Here is a 26,850-nt window from a genome sequence, read left to right on the forward strand (position 1 = left end):
CAGAATTGCTGAAGGTAATTCAAAAGACAAATGAATGAACGACGCTAACGACTGAACTGCAACAGCTACAGTCTCACAGGTACGAATGTTTAATTTACTCCTCTCTGAGAACACATTGTTAAATATGAATGAAAATAGCCTACGTGTGTAGCTACTGCGAGCGCGACTGTAATAAGATGGTTCATGACCATGACAGCTGCTTGCGCAGTAAACTCTTTCGACTTGACGTCTCTCATGAAGCGTAAATGTTCCGATGAAAATGCTTAATTAGAGATGTTACGGTTTATTTTAATGTCGTTGCGCTGGGGAAAGCGTTGCGCTAAAGGACGTATACACATAACGTTAGTAGCCTACAGAAAATGGGAAGCGACTGCAGCACGTCTATAGCGCAACCCTGGACGGCAGAGGCTTTTTCCATAAAGAGTCATACTCCATTCTAAAGATGTCCATCATATATAGGGCCTATGCCTTAAGACACGAATGATGCTGCACGGGTCTACTCCATCTAATATTTTGTCAGGTAACCTGATATGTGCTATATGTGGTGCGACTAAATTACCCGTTTTTAGGTTAGACAAATGATCGTCATTTAAGCGGTAAGATCACGTAGAAATAGGTTTCACGTTGTTTCACTTTGAATATGAGCAGATCACAAGAATTACAAATATATTTCAAAATTCTAAATTTTAAAGGGGTCATGAAATGCATTTTCAGTTCTTTACCTAGGCCTACTGTATATTTCTAGAGGTTAGCTTATAAAGTTTGCACTCACGGGGCGTTACCTTTTTCAAAAATGCAAGTAAATGCCCAATGCTGTGATTGGCGAACTTCATCGTGCCTTATCCACGCTCTCCTCAATGCCATGCCTGACGTGTTTTGTTGCTGGAGATGGCCAGCACTGTATGTGGCCAGAGCCTATATGTGTTTGAGTCTGAGTCAGATCCCAAGGCAGAAGAAAGTGAACCATGAACCAGTGCAACCACAGTTGCAACAGTCTGCTTCAGCATGGTAATTGTGCTTGCTATAATCTATTATCTGTATATAAAACTTATTATTATAACTGGCATATGGCAAAACTATTATTGCTAAACTGGCATCATGTTGGGAATAATTAAAAAAAAGAGCCTGCTGTGAAATGAGACAAATGAAAACATTCTCATTCGTTTGGGTTAGTTCATCTAAAATGAAAATTCGGTCTTCAGTTACTCACCCTCATTCATTGCAAAACTGTAAGACGTTCGTTCATCTAAGGAACACAAAGTGAAGATAATTTTAATGAAATGAGAGATTTGTTCCGCTGTTAAAAATTTATTCACCCAAAACTTGTAATGAGATAAAAAAAATAAATCCATGTGAATCAAGCAGTTTAATCCAAGTCTTATGAAGAGACATGCATTTATATAATGAACAGATTTAATGTCGGCTTTTACTCACATTTGTTTTTATGAAGAAGATGGAGAGAATGAATTTCACCAGGTTTTTGCCAGAGAAGAATAAGAGATGAGAGACAGTGTAGGATCCACTGACCTTGTGTCATACCTGCATAGACATAATGACGTCACAGACTAGCTAACCCTATGAGAGAACAGTGTTGTTTTGGTTGATCAAGTGAGTCAGATTCTGACTGTATGAGCCACATTTAAAGCCATACACACAACTGTGACCACACATTGAATTCAAGCTGGAACATTGTTCACCCCTTAATAATCCTGGCATGTTTGAGAACAGTAGAAGTATGTCTTTAGTCAAATGTAAGCCAAATGCGTGCATATGTGCAGTTTCATTTCATTTGCGTTGCATATGGCTGGTCAGGAATTATGAATGAGACATTCCTTGGAGTTTCAATTGTTTATGTAAAGCGGCTGCTGCATACCCTTATGTAGAAAATTCAAACAAATAATTCAATCCATACACATGTCTCTAAACTGACAGGAATGCTGCAATACTTTTAATTAGTTCTGACCTCAGTCAGACACGCACACATACGCACACATACACACAGTTAAATGGTTAAACGGGACACAGTTCTGATCTTACTGCATACAAATGGGCCTCTGTCTGGGCCTGGAAACATTCACAGAAATGTACGGAAATGTCTGACTGTATGGAATCTGAGCATGCATGAGAGGGAAATAAAGAGGCCAGCTGCACTAATAGACGTCGCTTTCAACTGGAAACTTTCTTGATGCAACCGCTCTGTTTTTAAACGTGTTTGAGCACCATGTATTAATCTTACAATGTATTTTCACATTTCTAATTAGGTCAATGACATATATATATTATATACAGTATATATAGTTATATAGTATATATAGTTTATATATATTTTTTCATGCAGACCAAAATAATGCATTTATTGCATGCAATGATTTCAATACATCTCTTCTAAGATTAATATGTTTCAAACATGTTTGACGTGTCAAAATCCAGCCGACAGCCTAATCCCCAAACATAGTAAACTAAGTAAAAAGAATAAAGCACATGTCATTGCAGTCAGGAGCATCATGTTGTAGACAATATTGACACCATGCACTTGTGGCTGGTAGTATTTTTAAAGTCAAGGATCAAGTGCCCATCTAATGTGTACATTAATCACCACATTAATCACCTTAATGGTGACTTCAAACAGACTTCAGCAACTTTTGTAGACACACCGTTTGTTGGGTGTTGCTGGGATTATACCAGCATCCAAAAGACGACATATGCTGGTCATCTAGCATGCCAGCATCCCATGCTGTGGACCAACATAACAGCACCAGCATCCCAAGCTGGTCCATGATGACAGAATATTCAATTTTTCCTTTAGATATTGTGTGTAGGCTTATTCTTTCACTGTGTTAGACTTTTTTTTGAAGGAGTTTCGCATAGATGTCAGCTGTTTTTGTCATGTAACAAGAAAGCCATTGACTGTCCAATTAATAACACATCTCTCCTGGATACCTCTTGAATAAAGTGTGAGCAATAATATTATTAAAATTAATGTGTGAAAAAATCAGCAAAGGGCCAGAAGCAATTTGTAAATGGTAAATGTAAAAATCCTGTTCTCTCTCTCTCTCTCTCACACACACACACACACTTTTTCAAGGGAAAATTCATTTCCTGATAACACAGCAACTGTACATGTTAAAACACATTGACACATGTTGAACAAACAGAAACTGCCTGAAGGAAAAGATCAAATCAGATTTTTCCAGGAACAGCAGAGGCAGACGGACATACTCATTTTCCTGATAAAACTTTTTAATTTTTTTTAATTTTTGTTGGCCTGTTATGCTCTTGATGATAAAACATGTTATAACAGCTCTTAAAAATTACAGACTTGAAAATGACAAAATTAGACCCTTAAAAGGATTTCCACTTCATCTTGATAGAATAATATATGCTCTTTTTTTAAACAAATGAAATACATTTTAGATTATCTGATGAAATTTTTGAAAACAGTACGCTAACAATGTCTTTCTAGTTCACTAAAATTTAAAATAGTTTCAGAATCCAGTAACGGATGAAGCCATTTGCATGAGTGGCTCAAAATGGAACAACTCAACAAGACCTCATGACCAAACTTAGGTATTATACATAAAGTTTGGGTCTAGAGAGATGGCTGTACCTATGGTACAACTGCGTTTTAGTGGCACGTAAAAAAAAAAGAAAAAAAAAGATAAAGATAAATCTAAGATTGCGAGATTAAAGTCATAATATTTTGACATTAAAGTCAAAATTATGAGAATTAAGTTATAGCAATATGAGATTGAAGTCTTAATATATATATATTAAATTTTATTTTATTATTATTATTTTTTTATTTTTTTGCCGTTTTTCACTTTATTTTGATAGGAAAGATCCGTGTTGACAGAAAGCGAAGTGGGAGAGAGAGGGGCCGGGATCGGGAAAGGTCCTCAAGCTGGGATTCGAACTCGGGAGCGCAATGGCACTGTGTGTCGACGCACTGCCCACAAGGTTATCGGCGCCGAAAAGTCTTAATATTTTAAGAATAAAATCGTAGCATTATGAGATTAATGGCATAGTATTTTGAGCATAAAGGTCAAAATCACAAACATTGTTGGCGCTACGACGGGGAATATTTTTAGAATGTGGTATATTGCGTGAATAAAGTTAATTATTGTAAAAATTCCGCTCTGCAAAAAAGTCTGTGGCATCCAACCGTTTATTCTTTATACGTTTAACATTAAAAACAGTGATAAAACAGTTTGTTTCATTATGCTGTACTGTTTCTGTCAACATGCCTTCTGATGCTTTCATTCTTCTGATGCCTTTATTCATGCCTTAATTCATGTTTATTTTGTGAAGAGGAAAAGATTAAATTTTTGTCTTTTGCCTTTATTATAATACAACAGTGGAGTGCAGACAGGAAGCGAAGTGGGAAGGGGGGGGGGGGTGGAGTATCGGGAAAAAATTATACATTAAAATATATTAAAATAGAAAGCCATTATTTTAAATTGTAATAATATTTGACAATATTACTTGTTTTGCATTTTTGATCAAATAAATGTAACCTTGATGAGCATAAGAGGCCTCTTTAAAAAAACAACATTAAAAACCTTACTTTTGAATGGGTGTGTAATTCTGCTGCAGAAAGTCAGCGACACTATTCAGAGCGCTACAACTTCCGTTACTGTGTACAAAATGAAGTGGAATACATTTGTTTCATGGTGCAAGAAGCACAGTATAAAGATCCAATATAAGTCTTAAGTATAGTATAATGTCCAATAGTGCACATTTCGACAGGAACTTCTTCAGCAGGGCAAGGCCTTTTCTGTCTTTAAAATGTATCTATTAACAATATCTGCAGATTGCTGGAAGTAGATTTGAGAATCTTATATAAGACAGCTCTCTTGCCCACTTTAGTATCAGCCAGGCACGTAGGAGAGCTCCATATATTGTCGACCCACTCCCCTTTCACTGAGTTCATTGCAAGGTGTGGCTCAGAATGGCTTAGAAGTCACTCTGTGACTGAATGCGGAATTTATATTTGACACCAACTTATGTTTACTCTTTTGGCTACCTGGGTTCAATTCCCAGATAATTCATGAACTGATAAAATGTATACAAATGATGTCAAATGTATAAAAGATCATACATGTTAAATGTTATTTTGCTTTTTATCCCAGTAACATCAGAGGCTACATGCCCTCTGCCCTTTATGTGTTTTGCACATTTACTTGGACAGAATTTGAGATTTCAGACGGTGTCGGGAGTTATTTGTGTGTCTCTAAGCAGAGATTTTCACATTGGATCATCAAAGCTATAGCATTGGCATACAAGTGTGCAGGAAAGGAAGCCCCTCCTATAGAGTGGTATGTGTCAAGTGACTTAACCAAAAGAAAATGTCTGGTTACCCAGTGTAACCTTGGTTCTCTGAAGGAAAGGAGTGAGACAGTCCAGGGGTGCCCCCCAATTCCACTCATATTTGAGAGCTGGGGCGCATTAAAGGGGTCATATGATGTTGCTAAAAAGAACATTATTTTGTGTATTTGGTGAAATGTGTTTATGCGGGCTAAGGTTAAAAAAACACATTATTTTCCACATACTGTACATTATTGTTTCTCCTCTATGCCCCGCCTTTCTGAAACGCGTCGATTTTTACAAAGCTCATCGGTCTGAAAAGTGAGCTAATGTGATCGGACAAACGACAAACAACATGCGCAACTCTACACTGCTCAAAACTCGCGTTTGAATCATCAGTTGCAAATAGATCTTCTTTATGCACCAAGAGCTTGTAACACTCCAAAGAGGAAGGAAAAATTGAAATCGCATCATATGACCCCTTTAGGATAGCCAAAGGCCCCTGGGCTACAGCATTACAGTAGGCCCCCCCGACCCCAGAAAACCTATTTTTTTCTTTTTTAAAGCTTCCTAACAATAATTTGTCAAATATTTTTTTGTCTTGTTAATATGTCAGTTAACATTCACAACACTGTTCTGTGTAAAATGTGAATATAAGCGAATATGCAAATTCACTCTTTGCAAAAAGGTGGCGCTTGTGGAACAGCAGAATTATATAGCCGTTACATAAAGTAAACACTATGTTATTACTGGCATTATACAGAGGTAATATGAAAGGAAAATGCCATCAAAACTTTCCTGGCTGAAATGTGAGTTTACAGGTATGATTTAAACACCATAAATCACACAAAATATGAATTATTCATCATCAGTAGAGCAAAACTGTGGGTTATTTGGTGATTGCTAACTGTTTTTATTTTGAAACATTACATGCTCACGTTTAATTAGTTAAATCACAGCCGTATAAAGTTGAATGATCAAATTCCTATTTTTCCATCCCCAGATTTAAAATGGAGACTTTGAGACCCGGATTTAAAATTTACAATATTTATGGAACACAGATGACACACAGATTACATCCAAGCAAGATACTGAACTTTCACTGTATGACGTTACAGAACATTGTCCGGTGTTCTGTCGATATGTGCTACCCTGTCAGATTTTGCTACCTCCCATTAAAACAGCGGGTAGTACAATTCGACAACGAAAAATGCTACCTGTCAAATTATGGTTTATTAATGTCTACACCTACCCCAACCCTAAACCTACCCTTACAGTAATGCAAATACAGTAATTATGTGTTATATTCACGGTTGTGGCTAGAAGGGATACAGCTACCGGAAACCAACAATAAATATTTTTTTCTACCTATTAGATTGTGTTTTATTAAAGTCTACACCTACCCCAACCCTAAACCTACCCTTACAGTAATGCAGATACATTAAATATTGTTGTTCACACAGCAGTGTTGTGTTTCTGTTAATCTGCGTGTTGACATTAAGATACTCGCGTGCTGCGGTTATTTACTAGCGAATGCACTGTACATTCCGCTTACAGTATATCGAAGGAACACATGGAACATACCAACTATACAAACTGTGTGGGGGGAACCTAAACTGAGCCATTCACTATATAGGCTACTACAACCAGGGCATCGCTAAAAATGAGTGTGTGAGTTTGTTTACAGAGCTCTGTTGTCACTGCTGCAAACTCCCATATAAATAATTATTCAAAAAATATAATTTCCCTGCAGCCAGTGGGCCCCCTTTCCAGTGTAGGCCCCTGGGCGTCAGCCCCTTGAAGCTCGTGCATTAATGCGCCCCTGTTCAGAGCATATGAATCTAGGTATGAATGGACTGCTAGCCAGCCTTATAGTAAGTTGGGGATATTCAGCAGCCAATTCCCGATTCCCTGCTGAAGGCAGGTCAATGATCATCAAAAAATGTTACATTTTGTATTTGAGAGACCCAGTGCACTTTAAAATCCTGTAACTCCTGAACGGAACTTCAGAACTTTACAAAATTAAGCACGTGACATAGGCAATAGGTAAAACCCAACATACACTTACAAGTACATTACTACTGTAATATTTAACATGTCTGGCTGACCTTTTGCGCAAGACCTATCAAGTCCGGTGATGCAAGGCCTCTGCACCACAGTACATCAACTTCACCTGCCTTTAGTAACCGAGAGGCACGGATGAATTTCAATGGTAGACACCAGATTGATTAAACTTTATTATTTCTTTAAAATACTTAATCTCCATCTCATCTGAGTTTTGGAGTAATTCATAGTCTGCTCATGGGTAGCATATGATAGTATGCAATTAAAATAGGTAAAGATGGTGCTTGCTGAATGTAATTTGTGACTTTCATGTTTCCTTCTGACCTTAGGTGGGTGAGGAGAAAAATGACATCTTGTTTTACACTAGGTTGATCTCGGGAAAAATATACTTTGGATACTTTGTAGAGAACTGAAGCTGTAACAACTAATTGATAAAATGCAATGCAACAGCAAAATCCATCCATCCATCCATCCATCCATCCATCCATCAGGTATACCTGCACAAGTAATTAAAAAGCTCAGGTGCATGTATAAAAATATACATGCCTAATTTTAATTGAATGTATTTGTTTCTCTCTGCAGGAGAAGAAATGAGAAGGAACAGTTGAGCATATGATTTCAACAAGCAACCACAGCCATAGGCAGTTTCACTATAAGACAGACTGTCACTATGGTGCCTCTACTCCAACTCTTTCTTCTAATGCCTCTAATTAAGCCAATCACAAATCATGTCCATGGAAACTTTCTTTCTTCTCCAACCACTCATTCAAATCACAGCCTGTTTTCTCACACTTACATCCTTGTCAGAAAAACTGATCACAGATTGGCAGCCAATGCTGCGTTAGAAACTGTGAGACCGTTTCTCCATGGCTTCTATCAGAAAAGTGTCATTAAATCAAGTGGAGATTCAAACGAATGGACAGAAAGCAGAAATACTGAGGACACACTGTCAGAAAAAACATCACATACTGACATAACTGGGTCAAGAGGTATATTTTTATTATCACCCAAAAACAGAGTCAAAAGAGGTCCTTCCCAAAATGCCAGAATACCACAAGATGCTGCTGGAAAAGAAAAGGAGACTGCTGATGAGACAGAGTCAATGACAGAAGAACCAGTTGCTGAATTCGAAGAGAAAGACTTGTCAACAGTTGGGTCAGGTGATACGTTAATACCCAGAGAAATGGGCTTCGTTGGATCATCAACAGAGGCAATATCATCTCTTGATAAAAAGCATACCCAGTACAGACCTCAAGTTCAGACTGCTTATAGTGTGCTGGCTAGTTTGGCCACAGTACAAACAAATCCAACAATCAACCCTTCACTCGGGAAGGGTTCTACAACTTCACCACCTATTGAAAAGCCTGTATCCACTTCCAGTAGGATTAGCCAACTGGACGCCAACAGGACTGAACTGGAAATAGGTAGAGTATAGATGTAGTAATGCTGCATTCACCTAAATAAGTGAAATTAAAAATGGCACCTTTGAGATTCTACTCTTTTACTCAATCACTTGTTTCTCGAGCAACAATAGCGAAATAGTTCACTATATTATTTTACTACTTTATTCTGGTAAAATTGTAATTAAAAAGATTTTTATTTAACAATACCTGCACAAGTAATTAAAAAGCTCAGGTGCATGTATAAAAATATACATGCCTAATTTTAATTGAATGTATTTGTTTCTCTCTGCAGGAGAAGAAATGAGAAGGAACAGTTGAGCATATGATTTCAACAAGCAACCACAGCCATAGGCAGTTTCACTATAAGACAGACTGTCACTATGGTGCCTCTACTCCAACTCTTTCTTCTAATGCCTCTAATTAAGCCAATCACAAATCATGTCCATGGAAACTTTCTTTCTTCTCCAACCACTCATTCAAATCACAGCCTGTTTTCTCACACTTACATCCTTGTCAGAAAAACTGATCACAGATTGGCAGCCAATGCTGCGTTAGAAACTGTGAGACCGTTTCTCCATGGCTTCTATCAGAAAAGTGTCATTAAATCAAGTGGAGATTCAAACGAATGGACAGAAAGCAGAAATACTGAGGACACACTGTCAGAAAAAACATCACATACTGACATAACTGGGTCAAGAGGTATATTTTTATTATCACCCAAAAACAGAGTCAAAAGAGGTCCTTCCCAAAATGCCAGAATACCACAAGATGCTGCTGGAAAAGAAAAGGAGACTGCTGATGAGACAGAGTCAATGACAGAAGAACCAGTTGCTGAATTCGAAGAGAAAGACTTGTCAACAGTTGGGTCAGGTGATACGTTAATACCCAGAGAAATGGGCTTCGTTGGATCATCAACAGAGGCAATATCATCTCTTGATAAAAAGCATACCCAGTACAGACCTCAAGTTCAGACTGCTTATAGTGTGCTGGCTAGTTTGGCCACAGTACAAACAAATCCAACAATCAACCCTTCACTCGGGAAGGGTTCTACAACTTCACCACCTATTGAAAAGCCTGTATCCACTTCCAGTAGGATTAGCCAACTGGACGCCAACAGGACTGAACTGGAAATAGGTAGAGTATAGATGTAGTAATGCTGCATTCACCTAAATAAGTGAAATTAAAAATGGCACCTTTGAGATTCTACTCTTTTACTCAATCACTTGTTTCTCGAGCAACAATAGCGAAATAGTTCACTATATTATTTTACTACTTTATTCTGGTAAAATTGTAATTAAAAAGATTTTTATTTAACATATTTTTTTTCTCTAGTTGTAAACTCATACAGTAATTATAATAGTTCTGTCGTGACTTATGTCGTGAAAACTAGAGAAAAACTGTAAAAATAAAAATAAACTTTGATTTTGATGTTACTGCACCATTCCTCAAATTTTCTTTTGTTTATCAGGTAGGTTTGGGATAACCACTCCAGCTAAAATTCAGCCAAGGCAGTTTACCACTTTACAGTCACATACTGAAGCCACCTCTCTTAGCACAAGCACAACCAATCTACAACTAGAGGCACCATCACTGGGAGTGGACATCATTACTTCCAACTATTCACAACCAAAAAGCACTTCACACTCAACAAAATCAGCAAAAATACCCAATGACCAGTCAAAAGAGCCAGGAACGAAAGGAACAGTGACCGATATAAAGAACACTAAAGGTATGCTTTGTCTGAATAAAGAAAAAAAAATGGTTAATTTGAATCTTGTTCTTTCGTAACATTTGTAACAAAATATAACATTTTTGATTTGATTGTGGCTCTGTTTACACTTGTGATCAGATAATTTATGTACTTATCATACTTAAGACATACTTAAAATTATACTTATAAGTATACCTGGCTTATTCTGACAACTATACAGAAAGTATACTTGGCCTATACTTGTATCTTTTGATCAAGATATACTTAAGAAAAGTATTATTAAGTATTCAGTATACCTGGTTATTAAACACTTTTTTCCCCCACTTCTTTGAGGTGGCACTGCAGTTTTATAAACGTACATGTCAGCTTTGTGGTGGAATATTTATTAATTTAACTTAAGTAAAGTTCAAGTATATTTTAATTTAAGTAGCAAGTATACTAATATTAGCGCACTAGTAGTATACATACTAGTATGTGTTCTATTTTAATGTTTCTTGAGAGTAAATTGGCTTGAGAAAAAAACTGCTTTAAGTGTAACAGCAGTAAATTTTACATCTATATATTTTTATAATTTTGTAACTGTACTTTAAGTTAACTTATATACAGTATTGTTAGTTTACCAAGTGAATATTTCTAATCGATTTTTTTAGTTTACGAATGTACACTTTGAAGATTACTCTCAGTAAACTGTTATTTGAATAGTTTTTCATACTGCAAGTGTACTTGTTTTATCTAAGCATCTAAGCATAAAACAACATTTTACATATATCTGCATTCAGTGTCTGCATTGTAAGTTCATTAATACTTCATTAAAATTGCATATAACCTACTATATACAGTACCAATTAACTGTCCAGTGTGCGATGGCAGTGCTACCTTATCTAACTCTGTGCTATGAACAAAAGTTTGGGAGATGAGTGATACTTGTTAATATGTTGTCTGTTAATGTTACTGGCTTATGGATAATTTTACTGAACACATTTTCTAAATTGGTCGGCATGTTCTTCCTGTTTCCTTTGGTTTCCCCCCACAATCCAAATACATGCAGGATAGGTGTCTGTCTGTAGGTGGGAATGTGTGTGTCTGGTATTGTGACCTAGTGAGTAAAATGGCTTATTGAAAAAGAAAAAAATTCCACACGGGACAGAAGAGAGGGTTGTCAGTGGGGACAGCAACTGTTTGGTTACCCATATTCTTCTGTATTCAACAGGAGTTTAACAGGGTTAAAACAACATGAGGTTGAGTGAATAATGACAAAATTCCTTTAAATGTATATGAGCATTCAGTTGTCCAATTCACATTAATCAGATGTCAGATTTATTTTGTCAAAATTGTTACATCAACAAACAAATTTTACTAATCGCAAAACAATGCTCAAATCTGTGTAAGACGGCAATTTAGGAATTTTGATTCAGAACTATGTATTGTATATTGTTTTATAAAAAATGGTCTGAAAATGATTGCATTGTTGTATGTAGTTTATGTTTACATTTATTCATTTGACAGGCGTTTTTATCCAAAGCGACTTACATTGCATTCAAGGTATACAATAGGAATCAAACCCATGACACTGGCGTTGCTAGCACACTGCACTATTGTTTCTGCTAAGGAAAGCCTATGTGCTTGGTTTATGTTATGCATTTTACACAATTATCTCAATAATATTTCCTTTCTCTCTTTTGCTTTTCACAGACATACCCACTTTTCTAAGGACTGCCTCCCCTCACCCGACTGGACATGGACATTTTCTATTCTCAGAAAATGATGGAAGATTTACAGAGAAGGACCAGTCAGTCTCACAGGGAATAGTCCCATCTCTGAAGTCAAACCCTGCCTCTCCAACCTATGCCCTACCCAAGGACCCCTGTGCTTCTGGTGTGGGTCCCTGTGTTTTTTCCAAAGATCAATACAACGATGATAAATATGGCACAACAAATGGGAGCTTTTTAGTGTGGGCAGACTTAAAACGCACACTTTCATTTGCATGGGAGCTGCATGTATTTGGTTCTGCTGCACTTTTCCTTCTGCTGACTGCTGGCTCAGCCCTCGGTTTAGCATTATCTCCCAGCTTGAACTGCCCTCACCGTGGTGAACTGATACTCACCAATAGTCTCTTGCTAGTTGCAGGTGCAGTTAGAGCAGGCCACTTCTTGCTCGACCCATATGGGACTCGGCTCCTCCTGCCACCTCCTGTCGTAATAGCTTTATACACTCTGCCGTTACCGCTGTTAATTCTGGCACAGGCTGCATTAGTGATACTGGTACTAAAAGAGACAGGTGTAACCTGGCTTCCACCAACACTTCAGCGTCCCCCTCTTTTAGGAGTGTTAGCTGTTTTCCAATGCACTCTCCTACTTGCTGCAGACTTACTTTCCCCTGCGCTTTCGCCTGCTGTTCCCATTGTCCTCCAGAGCCTCATGCTGACTGCAGGCCTTGTACTGTGTTTAGGCTACCTTTTCTTGGCACTGCCACGCTTCTCTCACACACAAGCAGCTCGGGCAGGGAATAAGGGTACGGGTGAAGGAAAGGTGCGGGTTTTAGCACGGGTACTGGCAGTGTGCGCTCTTCTTGGGGCGCTGTGCTGTCTGTTGCACATTTATGCCTGCTTGTGGCTGTATGGACTTCTAGGAGACTGGAGGCGCTTTCGTTGGGCATGGTGGCTCTGTCAGTTCTGGGTACGACTGTTGGAGCTTGCCTGGGCTTTCTGCCTGCTTCTGATGTCTTCCTGGGTCTTCTGGAGACCCAATGGAGGAGCACCAAGACAGGAAGGAGCTGCCACAGAAAGCTTGGCCTCACCCTCCCAATCATCAGACTCTACCAGCAGACATACTTGCTGGGCGAAGATTGTGCAGAGCCTCAAGGTAAGGCAACAAAGGAAATCTGAAAGCAATGGGATTGCAGGGTCAAATAGTGGTGCAGTGGCCGGAAAGTTGCCTAATAACTGGGCAGGACAGGAGCTATCAGGGGCAGACAATTAAGGGGTGAAAGTTTGTTCCAGCCACTGCGACCGCCATCACCTCCTCCATCTCCGGACCTGTGGATGCGACGGAATAGTGACCCCCAAATCACGCTGTCATTGAGCAGTGATGAACACACATTGCTCACAGAGTCCTCCGCAGGTCTGGATCGCTCCATTCCTAGTGCTGTGCCCAGCCGACAAGTCACAGCCCCCCCTACACCCACTCATCAGGGCTTCCGTTGGGTCTCTGAGGCACAAGTGCCTTCCTCTTTGTCCTGCCCGGTCTCACTGCACCCTTCCCCAAGCACAAGTCATGCCCTTGTGCCCAGCGCAGAAAACACAAGGCCGTTTCTAACCCCTGACCTTGAAAGTTTGTAATCAAATACCAGAGGGGGGCAAAGTTACCTGAAAGTCACTCGAAATGATGACTCAGCCAGTGTCAGCAGTGACATTATTGACCTTTGAACATGTTATGACTCACAGCAACTCCAGATTATAACACATTCACATTCTCCAAAAAGTAGAGATTATACATTTAATAATGCACCCTTCCACAAGCACAAGCCGTGACCTCGTGCCCAGTGCAGAAAACACAAGGCCGTTTCTAACCCCTGACCTTGACAGTTCACTATCAAATACCAGAGGGGGGCAAAGTTACTTGAAAGTCGCTCGAAATGATGACTCAGCCAGTATCAGCAGTGACATTATTGACCTTTGAACATGTTATGACGCACAGCAACTCCAGATTACAATGCATTCACATTCTCTAAAAAGTAGAGATTATACATTTAATCCTGACTTGCAGTTTAATTGCTGTATAATGGCACTTAAAGGGGAGGAGGAACATACTGTTAAGTGGCTTCATCAGATTTTATTAAATGGACTGAAATGTTAAGTGCAGTAAGCACTGGAAATATAAGTTTTTCCTTTAAAAGTCTTGTTTACAGTAATGCACATACTATAGAAGTCTATGGGGCAAAGCATACCAGAGGCAGAAATCTGCAGCTTGTATTCGCTATTATTAATGTTTTCGTACAAAATGTGTGTTATTTGATCTGTAAACTTGTCGTTTTAGTGGTGGGATCACTATTTTAGGCAAAATAACCTCTAGATGTGAATTAACGTAATTTCTGTTGGTGTAGTTGCTCTACGTAAAATACTTTGGCAAAAAGTTAGTAGTCTCCTGTTGTCACATGTTATATTTAAGTTTTGTGGCTGTACTTTGCAGTAGTGTGCATATTTTTATGTTTATTCTGGTGCAGTGCCTTGTCCCATAGAGCAACCTAAGTGCTACCTTAGCATGCATTGTGAGAGCTGTGTCTGGACAGTGTTTTTTCCCCCTGTTGCACTGCATTTGAATAGAAATTATACTGGATGTGCCAGAACATGTTGACTTTCTGGCTCATGCTTTGTACTTCCAGTTTATTCCTGCAATGCAGCATACCTAAAACATACTATTCTCACAACTGGAGTTATGTTTAGTAAAATAATTTTGATATAAATGACTTGTCAGCAAAGCAGATCAGAATTTGGTGGTTGGTATATTCAGCGGTTTAGTCAAAATTTCAACACAGCTGGATGCTCAACTCATAACTACTTTATTCGATACAGAAGAACTCTTATGTGAGCAATAAATTATAAAAAGCTGTGAGTATAACTTAAACAGATTATGTATATACTATATTTTTGTTTGTAAATAATGATGTATTCTGATTACATTTAATGCATTTACTGTGAATGACAATCTTTCCTACTGCAAACATATACTGATCCTGGCAGAATAAGGACTAAAGATACACTAGATTTTTCCAGGCATATCTGTCTGTAGGACAATAAAACAGGTACACATCCTGAGAAATGTTAATGTGCACCATTTAAGTGTGACATGAAAGGAACATGATTCTATGCTTTGTACATTTTCTTGTTGTTTAGTTGAAAAGTTTTGTTCCTCTCCCTTTCATTTTTACAATGGCAAGGAACGGTTTTAAAATTAATTTTATATTTGCAAATAAACAGGATGTTGTATATAGAGATTCCAGTCAGAGGTTGATGAGCAAGTTTTTGTTTAGTGGTTTCAGTTGCCTATTCTTTGTCAGTCACTGAAGACTATATAGCTGTATTAACATTTGCATAGGTTTCCCTCTTACAAAATAAATAAATAAAAATCAGTGCCATAGCAGAAAACAAACACTTTGACTTAACCAGGCACTATCTGTGCTTGTATTGTACTGTGCCATATTTTGACTGAATTATTTTCTTTCTTTCTTTTTATTGTTTTCAGCTAAAGTCTGCTTTCTATGCTAATTGGACTTTATAGAATGCACTGTTTGCATGGTACAATTGACATTGAGCTTTTGCCAGTTGTGGAAAGCAGGCATGATATTTCTGATCACAGCAGCAGTAATTCATCAAATGATGCTCAAATAATGTAGAAGCACATTATAACTGGGCAAGCCATCACACATGGTAAACTGTCCGGCACAATTTGGCCATTTTAAAGAGATGATTCAGGACCCTGGACTGCAGTAGTGGAGTATTGCTGTACAGTCCCAGCAAATTATGCAGTAGTGTGTCGTATCCACCACAACCTAATACTCAGAACTGGCCTGCAAGCTGGGGAATTGCACCAGACATGTTTACACCATTTCCTTATTTGTAATTTTTTTGTGGGTCCTAGAATAAAGCAGACAGTGCATTAAAAACAAAACATGGGCACTAGTCATTCTTACTGAATTTTCCCCCTGAATTTTTTACTTTTATTTATTTAGTCCCAATGCATTTTTGTGTGGTCAAGTTAGCTTTTGAATAAAACAAAGAAAAGAGCTGTCACCAACATACTGTACTGAATATGATAAGTAACTTTTTGATGGGACAGTTTACACACTGTTATTTTAATTATATTTCATGAAACTTTAATCATCTAAATAAGCACCACTGTCTTTGAAATTTGTGATAAGCCCGATCTTTCACAATGTTTTTATATAAAAACACATTTTCCACTTTTAGCAGAAATGTTCAGATTAATGCTGAAATTATAGTTTTCTTTATTGCATATTACACTGGGATACAGAAACGTATAACTGGAATATATTTTAATATAAAATATTAATATTCAGATTGATTTTTTTTATTCAGTGTTAATTCTGGTGCAAGACCCAGAACTCAAAAATTCCCAGAACTAAAAATTCTATAAAAAAACAAACAAACTAAATCAAATCTCAGTGCGGAACTTGACAGTGGTGTTCTTCATCTTCTGTTTGTAGACCTCATCAAACTGTTCATTTTGTGCCACAGTGAAATGACTTTTCCAGTCTCCAACTTTACCTTTTGGAACAAAAAGATGATAAAAGCAATTATTTTACCTAAGGTATTTTTTTTTCTGACAGAATTCAAAAGGACTAAATTAGATCAGTTGTTTATAAACCTTTTCTCATGAAGGGTGAGATCTTGAAGTCCATGACTGGGATAGTGGAATAGTTGGTCATCTTGTTCTGTTTCATGGCATCAAACTGAACCCCTTTTGTTATTTTCTCCCTCTCTTCAACTGAGGTTGACAAACCCAAGAAGGAGCACAAATGAGCCACCTCATGTCCAGTGTCCTAAGTAAGACGCATGGAAAATACACATTAAACATATATATCAATTTCATGCTTCATTAAAAGGTCACTTTATGAACAGAACTACTTACTTCCACCAAATCCTCATAGAACATGTACAGTAAGTTAGAATAAGTCAGTTTTTTCTCCCACCATCCATTGACATGGTCGAACCAAGAACCAAAACCTTCTAAAGGGAATATTAAAACAATTTTTAGTGGTAACTTTCTTGCACATAAAAGAGAACTTTAATATTTTTACTCTCCCAATGATTTTGTAGTTATAACCTGTTATCGTAATAAATATAAATATGTAAATATATTTATAGTTTTAAAATGGTTCTTTATTTAGACAATTTAATTGAATTACTTTACAAAATATTTTACTTACTCTTTCCTTCTATAAATGTCTGTAAGAAGGTGTTCCAGTCTCCTGGTTCAGGTTCTCCCATGTTCATTCGATCAAAATGAAAATAGGAAACGGCATTGTCTTTTGCATTCCGTGCTACATACACAATCTGAATGAGTGGACAGAAATATTATGAGTATAGGGACCAATTCTCACTATTAACTAGTTGCTTATTAGCATGCCTATTATTAACATATTGGCTGTTTATTAGTACTTATAAAGTAGTACATATTCTGCATGACCATATTCTACATCCCTAATCCTACCCAATACCTAAACTTAACAACTTACTAACTATTAATAAGCAGCCAATTAGTTTATTGAGGCAAAAGTGTAGAATATGATACAAATAATTTTCATATTCATCAAACCATTCAGTGAGCCCTTGTGCTCTGTGCCTGAGGGCATTGTCATCCTGGAAAAGATTACTTCCATCAGGATAGAAATGTTTCATAGGATAAAGTTGATTACTCAAAACAACATTGTAGTGATTTGAAGGGGACAAATGGGCAAGCCACAGCAGAAAATGCACAGGGCAACTCGATCTCCTGGAGTTTCCTTTAATTTGTCACCCGCATATATATGAATACTGCTTAGTTAAAAAAGCATAGTCAGGGACCACATCAAACACTGAGAGGCATGAAAGCCTAAACACAATCATCAAAAGTGTTCCTTATGTTTCGAAGAGTTTGACATCATCCTATGAGAGATTCATTACATGTTGCCAGCTACATCACATCACGGAGTGAGAGAAGCCCCATATACTTTACCCTTGAGTTTTGCTCCCAGAAGGACTTGGGCACAAGCTGAACAGGTAAATGAGTTTTGATGAGGCGAGGAGAAGTGGGCAGATTATCAGCCAGTTCTGTCCCTGAAAGTCAAAAATATGGCTCTAAATTAATAGTGTCCTAGTTGTCATTGTGGTTAGATCAAGACATACAGTGAAAAAACAATATTTGAAGCATTCATACTGTTTATAACTTATTTAATGTCACTTAAGAGTACTGGCTAGTGGCTCCTACAATTCAGTAAAAAGCCTCACCATTCTAATTTGTTTATAATGATAATGGACAGTACCTCACAGAAACTACATTAAGACACCAACTCTTGTTTGCACTTATACTAAAGACTCACTGCTGCAAAAGCAATATAAAGAATGAACAAAACTATGCAGGGTATAAGGAATCACAATCCAGATTACATCATGCATATCAGAAATAAAACTACAGACACTTTTGTAGCTTACTGTATTTACCCCTAAAAGGGTGCATACTGTTCCTTAAAGGTATATTAGTACCTTTTGAAAGGGTACTTCTCTTTGACAGCTTTTGTACCTTTTTCTGAGTCTTCATACTTCATACTTAAGTCTTTTGAGCCAATGGACTACTTAAACTAAAAACACTATGATCTTCATTACTTCTGTTTACAAACATTGTGGTTCGCTTGTTTTCCAGTTATTCATGTTTTCAATGTGCTGTCACCCAGTTCAGGTCAGAAGTGTTAAGATTCATTTGATGTTTAACATTGTTAAATAACTTTAACTCAAGTAAAATAGAATAAGAATAAGCCTAGAATAAGAGCACCAAATTACACACACACATGCACACACCGGTTTCTATGTTTATGGGGACATATTTTTGTCATATTAGATGTATGTAATATCTGCTAAACCCTAAACCTACCACTCACAGAAAACATTGCATTTTTGGATTTAAAAAAAAAAAAACTTTTAGTATGATTTGTAAGATGTTTTCCTCATGGGGACAAAAAATGTCCACACAAGGTAAAAAGTGACTGGTATTTCTATCCTTGTGGGGACATTTGGTCCCCATAATGCAGAGCAGGTGCTGGATTGCTGCAGGTTTATGGAAAAATACAGTACATGAATGTTTTTACCAGAAACAACTTTGTTGAGCTATACTATGTGGAATGTGGAACAAGTTGTGCAGGTAGTCAATTAGATTTTGAATGCAATTTGTAAAAAAAAAAAATGTGCAGTGCTGCAAATTTGTATATTTAGTTTACATTAAATGCAGCAACACCTGCACAGTAAAGCCAGCAGAGGACCTCAGTGTGCGCTTCACATATCTCTGAAGAAATACAGAGAACTGGCTCTGATTAGTAAAAAATGCAGTGGCATTTTACTTTTGCAGAGTACAAAGCAGACAGTTTAAATCAATCTGTCACAGTAGGCTACATAAATGAACAGAACATGTGGAACACACAATCCATGCAGGACTTTAAAATGCAGAATGTGGAAGACATTAAAAATAAAATGATAAAACAATGATTTAAAAAATAAAAACACAAAAAAACACATTAAAAACACACAAAATACATTAATTAATTCAGTGAAATCTTATTATACTGTGGTCTCTGACCTGATGGTATCACTTTAAAACATGACTCCAGGAATGGCACTCTCGTATAGATAGGCTGGGAAGTCTGGCGCTCTGGAGCACCGTTACCAAAGTACAGAAGGTCTAGAATATATGACACCCAGGTGGTACCTAGAAAATCAGTGAAGAGTAGAAAATATTGCATGCTTCAGACTCTTTCCTTAGAAACATAGCAAGATACATATAACAAGATATGAAATTATATATTATTTTCATTGGTCATACGCCAAGGTGCACTACATCTATTTCGGGATAGCGCTATTCCTCATCTTGGTTGCACAGTGATCGCTCAATGTAGGCTAAATGTCCACATAATCAGCTATACACTTTCCCCCACCCCCATCGTTTGCACAATGCCTGATGACTATGACGCCTCTGAATCAGCACTCCCCTTCTTCTCCTAAACCACAGCTTTCTGACACAAGAAAAACTCTTATTTAGTGTTCATGCACTTTCCAGCCCAGTCACTGTATAGTAATAAGAATAAAGTAATATAAGTAAAAACAGTTTGCAAGAAACATGCTATATACACACAAAAAGACACGAAGAGAGAGTGAGAGAGACAGAGAGAGAGTTTAAATAGGTTTAAACTTTAAATATATATGCATGTACTATATGTATATGTATGGCTTTTATAAGCTGGGCAACAGTTCTTTTAACCCTAACTGATGCAAAAGTGATATATTCCTTTGATGGCAAATATATTCCTTTTTTTTTTTTGGCAGCCATTACTCCACTCTCTAGTGAAATCATCATTTGAATGTGCTGATTTAAAAGTAGTAAGCATCATTATTTTTTATTTTTTTATTTTTTTATCACAGTTGAAAGTGTTTGCACTGGCCTAATATTTTTGTGAAAACTTTTTTTCAGGATTCTTTGATGAACAGAAAGTACAAAATAACAGCATTTAAAATAGAGACCTTTTGTAACATTATGTCTTTGATGTCACTTTTGATCAATTTAATTGGTCTTTCCCAAACTGTTGAACTCTAGCTGAACCCTAGTGGTCACATTGTAAGCCTGTAAAATTTCATGCAGTGCCCTCACCTGCTTTGGGGTAAGTAGCGATTAGAATGTCATCAGGTCTTGCTTGAAAGTTTTTCACCTTTTCCCAGTTGTCAGTGAAGTAGTGGATCATAGAAACACCCTCAAAATCAATCAGCTCTGGTCGGCTAGGTAGTTTCATCTGTAGCATTGAAAAGTGTTTTATTTAAAGTGTTTAATGCTGAAGCATCACTGAATGATCATTAGAGAATCAGAGAAAAAAAATTCATGGAGGATAAAAAAAAGCATGCCTTTTGTCATAATTTTTATAAAGAAAATTTATTTCATAATACTCCTGTTTCTAATGTTGAATAATGGAGAGACTAAAACTTACTTTACAGTACTGTAAGTACAGTACTTTATATAAGGCCTTTAAACACTGCAATCATGTGATTTTCTGTGTTTCCAAATCATTATGTAGTCTATAATTTGTAACTTGCCAATCTTTATTCCCAAAGTTTTACACCCAGTGATGAATAAAATAGCTTTTGATTTATTAATCAGAGTAGGTGTTTCTTCAACTATATCTATATTTGAAGAAGAAATGTATTTACTCACTGAAGACAAGTCTGGGATTTCCATTATGTTGAAACAGTGTTGTTCCTGTAAATTTTCTGCTCTTCTAAAATGTTTTTTGCAACCCTTCCGTGTCAAATTATATTCTATGCTGTCACGCTATGCTTATCCTCTTTCTCTCTGTACTTTGCACTCAACCGGTTATGTAAGTTTAGACTTCCCTCTATTCACTTATCCACAATCATAATGACAGATGAAATTTGAGTTCTCCTCCTACTCTCTCTCTCTCTCTCTCTCTCTCTCTCTCTCTCTTTCACTTCCGGTGCGACTGAGTGTGAGTGGACGGCGTGTTTGCAAGTGTGGGGCTGAGTGCTGCTTTTCTTTTCTTTATTCTTTTTCGTTTGCTTCATTTGCTGGTTTAGTTTTTGGTTGGTGTGGGCCACGTGCTTTCCGTTTTGTGAAAGTATGTCGGCCCCACGCCAACAGGTTTTGGTTTCGCTCACGCGGCGTCATGCAGTAAAGATAGCGGCCGCGGTGAGTGTGGAGGAGTGTTGCCTGGCCATAGGGATTATTGTGGGGCATGGGAGTGTGTTATCCGCGTCTAGGATGAATGGCGCGGTGGTGGTTTTTCTTGACTCCATTGACAAAGCCAATGAGTTAGTTGAACATGGGGTGGTTATTGGTAATGAATTTGTTCCTGTTCTTCCTCTGGCGTTACCGGCTAAGAGAGTTACTTTGTCTAATGTCCCATTTCAAGCCTATTTCATATGATATTGATGAGATTGTTAAAGGAAGGCCTTTAAAGGTTAGGGCATGTTTTGAAAATTATGTGTTTATTTTTGTGTGTGTTTATGCTCCTACTGCACCATTGGAAAGAATGTTGTTTTTGGATACTTTGTGTATGTCTCTGCAAAACTGCTGTTCTGAAGATTTTTTGTTTCTTGGTGGTGATTTTAATTGTACTGAATTAAACTTGGACAGGAATCATATGGAGCCGCATTTGGCTTCTCGTAAACGTCTTATTCACATTATTAAGAAATATGAATTATGTGATGTCTGGAGACTTTTTAATAAAAACGTAAGGCAATATACTTGGGTACATTCACGTGACAAGGTTATGTCACTAGCTAGATTGGACAGATTTTATTGTTTTAAGTATCACTTGAGCATTTTTAGTAAATGTTATATTACGCCAGTTGGGTTTACAGACCATAGTATGGTGCATTGCACGTTTATTGTAAGTGCAGTTAAACCAAAGAGTGCATATTGGCATTTCAATAGTAATTTATTACAGGATGGTTTTTTTAAAGAGTCCTTTAAATTTTTTTGGGAAGCTTATAGGAAAACAAAGTCTTCTTTTCTCTCAATACAACAGTGGTGGGATGTGGGTAAGGTTCAAATAAAACAATTTACTCAGCAGTACACTCTCAATGTCACAAAGGAGTTGACTCGTTCATTAGCTTCCTTGGAAAAGGAGATAATTGATCTTCAATTTTTAGCTCACTCTTCTGGTGACATTTGTGCTTTAGAAGCCTGTTCAAAGAAGAAAGCCCAAATGACTGACCTACTTGGGTACAAAACACAGGGTGCGTTGGTCCGTTCGCGTTTCCAAAGAATAGATCAGATGGATGCACCGTCCAAATATTTTTTTAATTTAGAAAAAAAGAATGGGCAGTGTCGTCTAATTCATGCACTGCGCTCTGAGAGTGGAGTGCTTTTGTCTGACCCTACTGACATTCGGCAAAGAGCAGTTCTCTTTTACCAGGATTTGCTCTCTATCTCTCTCTTTTCCCTCTCACACAAACACATGTTGGGTTTTTCTCCATAGACATAATGATCCTTATACTGTGCAAACTTTATTTTCTCTCTTCTAACCCCCTTCTTGCATTTTCAAAAAAAAAGAAAAGAAAAAAAAAGATGATTTATATTTTTCATATTTTATATTTTTGGGGACTTTCCATTGATTTCTATTGTTATTATACTGAGCTAAGGATATTATTTATATCCTAATGTTCTCTTTCCTGCCTAGAAAAATGTGCTCTTTGAGAAATTGCTTTAGTTTCTCTTTTGTAAGTTTTTCCGCTTTGGATAAAAGCATCTACTAAAAGCATAAATGTAAATGTAAAAAATTGTAATTTTATGACAATCAGTAAAGTATTACAAAAAGTACTACAAAAGACACTTTACAGGGCTTGAGGGGCCCTTCAAATACCAGTTTTGGTTGTTACAGGAAGTTAGTGTTGATCTCATAGGATCAGTGTGTTTTTCTTTAAGACTCCAGGAAGTGAATAGGCATTTCCCCCAGTGGTTCCAGATTAGTTCCAGCTATGCTGTGTTTTTATGCTGAAACTATGCAGGAATCTTAGAAACAGGGACATGCAGTGAGTTCTTCAGGGGCAGGAGCTGCAAAAGGGCAAGTTAACAACAGTAGATGATTATTGCAGTGGAGATAAGGTAATAATTGATGACATACCCTTCAGGTGGTGGAGTGAAGGTGACGGGATGTGATGAAGGATCTGGAATGCACACACCTCACAGTGGGACAGATAGGAGAGAGTTCAATGTATAATAGGAGTATAGTAGGAAATTGCAGGAGAGCTCGCTGGAGCAATATCACAAGATTCACAGGGAAATCCACTCCTATTCTATAGTTTCTATTCTATAACTTGTTAAATAATCTAAACCAAAAACATGTATGTTAGACCCTATTCCATCTAAGCTACTAAAGGAGGTGCTTCCAGAAGTCATAGATCCTCTTCTGAATATTATTAATTCGTCATTGTCATTAGAATATGTCCCAAAAACCTTCAAACTGGCTGTTATTAAGCCTCTCATTAAAAGCAACACAACTTGACCCTAACAAATTAATTAATTACAGACCTATCTCAAATCTCCCTTTCCTGTCAAAGATACTAGAAAAGGTAGTATCATCACAACTATGTTCTTTTTTAGAGAAAAATTATATCTCTGAGGATTTCCAGTCAGGATTTAGACAGTATCATAGTACTGAGACTGCACTCATTAGAGTTACAAATGACCTGCTCTTGTCATCCGATCGTGGCTGTATCTCTCTATTAGTGCTACTGGATCTTAGCAACGCATTTGACACTATCAACCACAACATTCTTTTGAACAGACTAGAAAATTATGTTTGCATTCTAGGAAGTGCATTGGCATGGTTCAAATCGTACTTATCTGACCGCCATCAATTCGTGGCAGTGAATGAAGAGGTATCATACCAATCACAAGTGCAGTATGGAGTACCCCAAGGCTCAGTACTAGGACAGTTACTTATCATGCTTTACATGTTACCCTTGGGAGATATCATCAGGAAACATGGTGTTAGCTCTCACTGTTATGCTGATGATACTCAGCTCTATATTTCTTCGCAGCCCGGCGAAACATACCAATTTGAAAAACTAGCGGAATGCATAGTCGATATAAAAAACTGGATGATGAGTAATTTCTTACTGCTAAATTCTGAAAAAACAGAGGTGTTAATTATAGGACCTAAAAACTCAGCATATAATAACCTAGAACACTCTCTAAAACTTGATGGCTGCTCTGTCAATTCTTCGTCATCAGTTAGGAACCTAGGTGTGCTATTTGATAGCAATCTTTTGTTAGAAAGCCACGTTTCTAGCATTTGTAAAACTACATTTTTCCATCTCAAAAATATATCCAAATTACGACCTATTCTCTCAATGACTAGTAATTTCTTACTGCTAAATTCTGAAAAAAAAAAAAAAACAGGTGTTAATTATTGGACCAAAAACTTCTGCATGTAATGACCTAGAACACTGCTCTGTAAATTCTTTGTCATCAGTTAGGAACCTAGGTGTGCTATTTGATAGCAATCTTTCCTTTGAAAAACATGTTTCTAGCATTTGTAAAACTGCATTTTTCCATCTTAAAATGTATCTAAATTACGACCTATGCTCGGGGAGTATCATCCTCAGGAAAGGTTGAGAGCAGCACATCTAATTCTTCGATAAACAACTATAAAATGGATTTTAAGAAGGTGGGTAATAGTGGCTGAATGTGATTCAAAGGAGCTGTTGATACTCAGAGATGGTAAAGGATTACATTTCCAATCATTAGAGATAAGCAGACCAGTACCTCCACCTCTTCCAGTCAGACGGGGGGAGTGGGAAAAAGAGAAATTATTTGAGAGTGCTGCAGGTGTAGCATTGTCCTCTGGTTTGATCTCCGTCTCTGTCAGGGCCATGAGGTTTAGTCTTGAATGACTTGTAATAGAAGTAATAAAATCTGCTTTGTTTACAGCAGACTGGCAATTCCAGAGACCAATAGAAAAAGAAAGTAGTGTATTACTAGACATAGGCAAAGTGCACAGGTTGTTAGGATTGCGCTGCCTACAATGCATGGTTTGCGAGTGGTAGTGATAGTAGGGATCTGGAAACACATAGTAAGAATTGGTTATAAAAACTGAAAACAGAAGGGGAACAAGTAGTAGGAAAGAGAATGATTCAGAAGCGATACTTATGTGCCTAGCCGGTGTCCCTGCTCAGTAGAGTCGAACGGTAGAGTCGATGGTCTTTACACTCTTCGGTCTTCACACGAGGAGAGTGAAAACAACAATGACATCACATGCCCAAAGTCTTTCAGGTTTGACAATTTTTTGTCAGTTACTGAAGGTCACTCAGGATATGATGAAGACATAGTGTTTCACACCATCACCAGTGTTGAGTAAATTGTGTAATTATTTTGTTTCATACATGGATTAATTGCTTGAGAGGTGCTTTTTCAGTAGCATGGTTTGTAAATTTATTTACATGACATTTATATGTTCATTCTATGTTGTGAATGTAGAAAGGAAAATTTAAAAGAGAAAAAAAATAGGGAGAATCAATACATTATACATGATTTACTGCCATTGTGTGAATAGTGTATAATCATGTAATCCATAAAAAAGTAACTGTAATCTGATAACAAGCATTATAGAATGTAATATACTTTAATTACGAGTACTTGATTTAATAAACTACACTGACAGCTGCAATTAGATCCTGCCTCAACGACTTTTCCTTGTTACTGCAACCACCTGCTTATACTTTCTAGGATTCAGCATTCCTTTTGAGAAGCATGCAATAAAGACACACTGTCCACAGTTTAGCTGGTTAGTGAACATGTTTCAGAGTTCGTTTGAAAAGGTACAGTGAACTAATGTCATTCGACTGAGAAATGTAGTAAAGTTAGTAGTTTTTTGTTAATATGGGATGCACTGGGCATAACGATCACCAGTTAACTGACATAAAAATCAAATTTGTCTGCAGGTAGGGAAACAGACTGGATGGATGACCAGTTCATCACAAGACTAACACACACATTCCACTCGCACTCACACTTATGGACAATTCTCCTCATCACTGTTGTTTATAATGCTGAGGATGTCTGACCGTTTGCGATGCTGCAATGTTACAATGTG

General features: G+C 37.3%; 1 protein-coding gene, 1 long non-coding RNA gene and 1 pseudogene across 2 annotated transcripts; 2 read left to right on the top strand and 1 right to left on the bottom strand.

Moving 5' to 3' along the window:
* The first annotated feature begins 8 nt into the window (after window positions 1-8).
* Window positions 9-8,790, top strand: LOC107727991 (uncharacterized). Its single transcript, XR_001638416.1, has 3 exons — window positions 9-79; window positions 7,698-7,859; window positions 7,951-8,790. It is a non-coding gene; the product is annotated as an uncharacterized LOC107727991 (long non-coding RNA).
* Window positions 8,791-9,066: 276 nt separating this feature from the next.
* Window positions 9,067-13,973, top strand: LOC107727990 (proline-rich transmembrane protein 4-like; annotated as a pseudogene).
* A 2,539-nt stretch (window positions 13,974-16,512) lies between these two features.
* LOC107727989 (cytosolic sulfotransferase 3-like) lies at window positions 16,513-21,773 on the bottom strand. The gene is made up of 8 exons (XM_016538040.1): window positions 21,447-21,773; window positions 20,892-21,030; window positions 19,827-19,955; window positions 18,216-18,316; window positions 17,428-17,554; window positions 17,130-17,227; window positions 16,866-17,040; window positions 16,513-16,765 (listed from the first exon to the last, which is right to left on the bottom strand). Exons 1-8 carry the CDS (start codon window positions 21,468-21,470, stop codon window positions 16,653-16,655), a joined length of 906 nt encoding a protein of 301 aa, XP_016393526.1. The 5' UTR covers window positions 21,471-21,773; the 3' UTR covers window positions 16,513-16,652.
* Between the last annotated feature and the right edge of the window lie 5,077 nt (window positions 21,774-26,850).

The sequence above is a fragment of the Sinocyclocheilus rhinocerous genome, unplaced genomic scaffold, assembly GCF_001515625.1.
Source record: "Sinocyclocheilus rhinocerous isolate Xijiao unplaced genomic scaffold, SAMN03320098_v1.1 scaffold1599, whole genome shotgun sequence".
Classification (NCBI taxonomy): Eukaryota; Metazoa; Chordata; class Actinopteri; order Cypriniformes; family Cyprinidae; genus Sinocyclocheilus; species Sinocyclocheilus rhinocerous.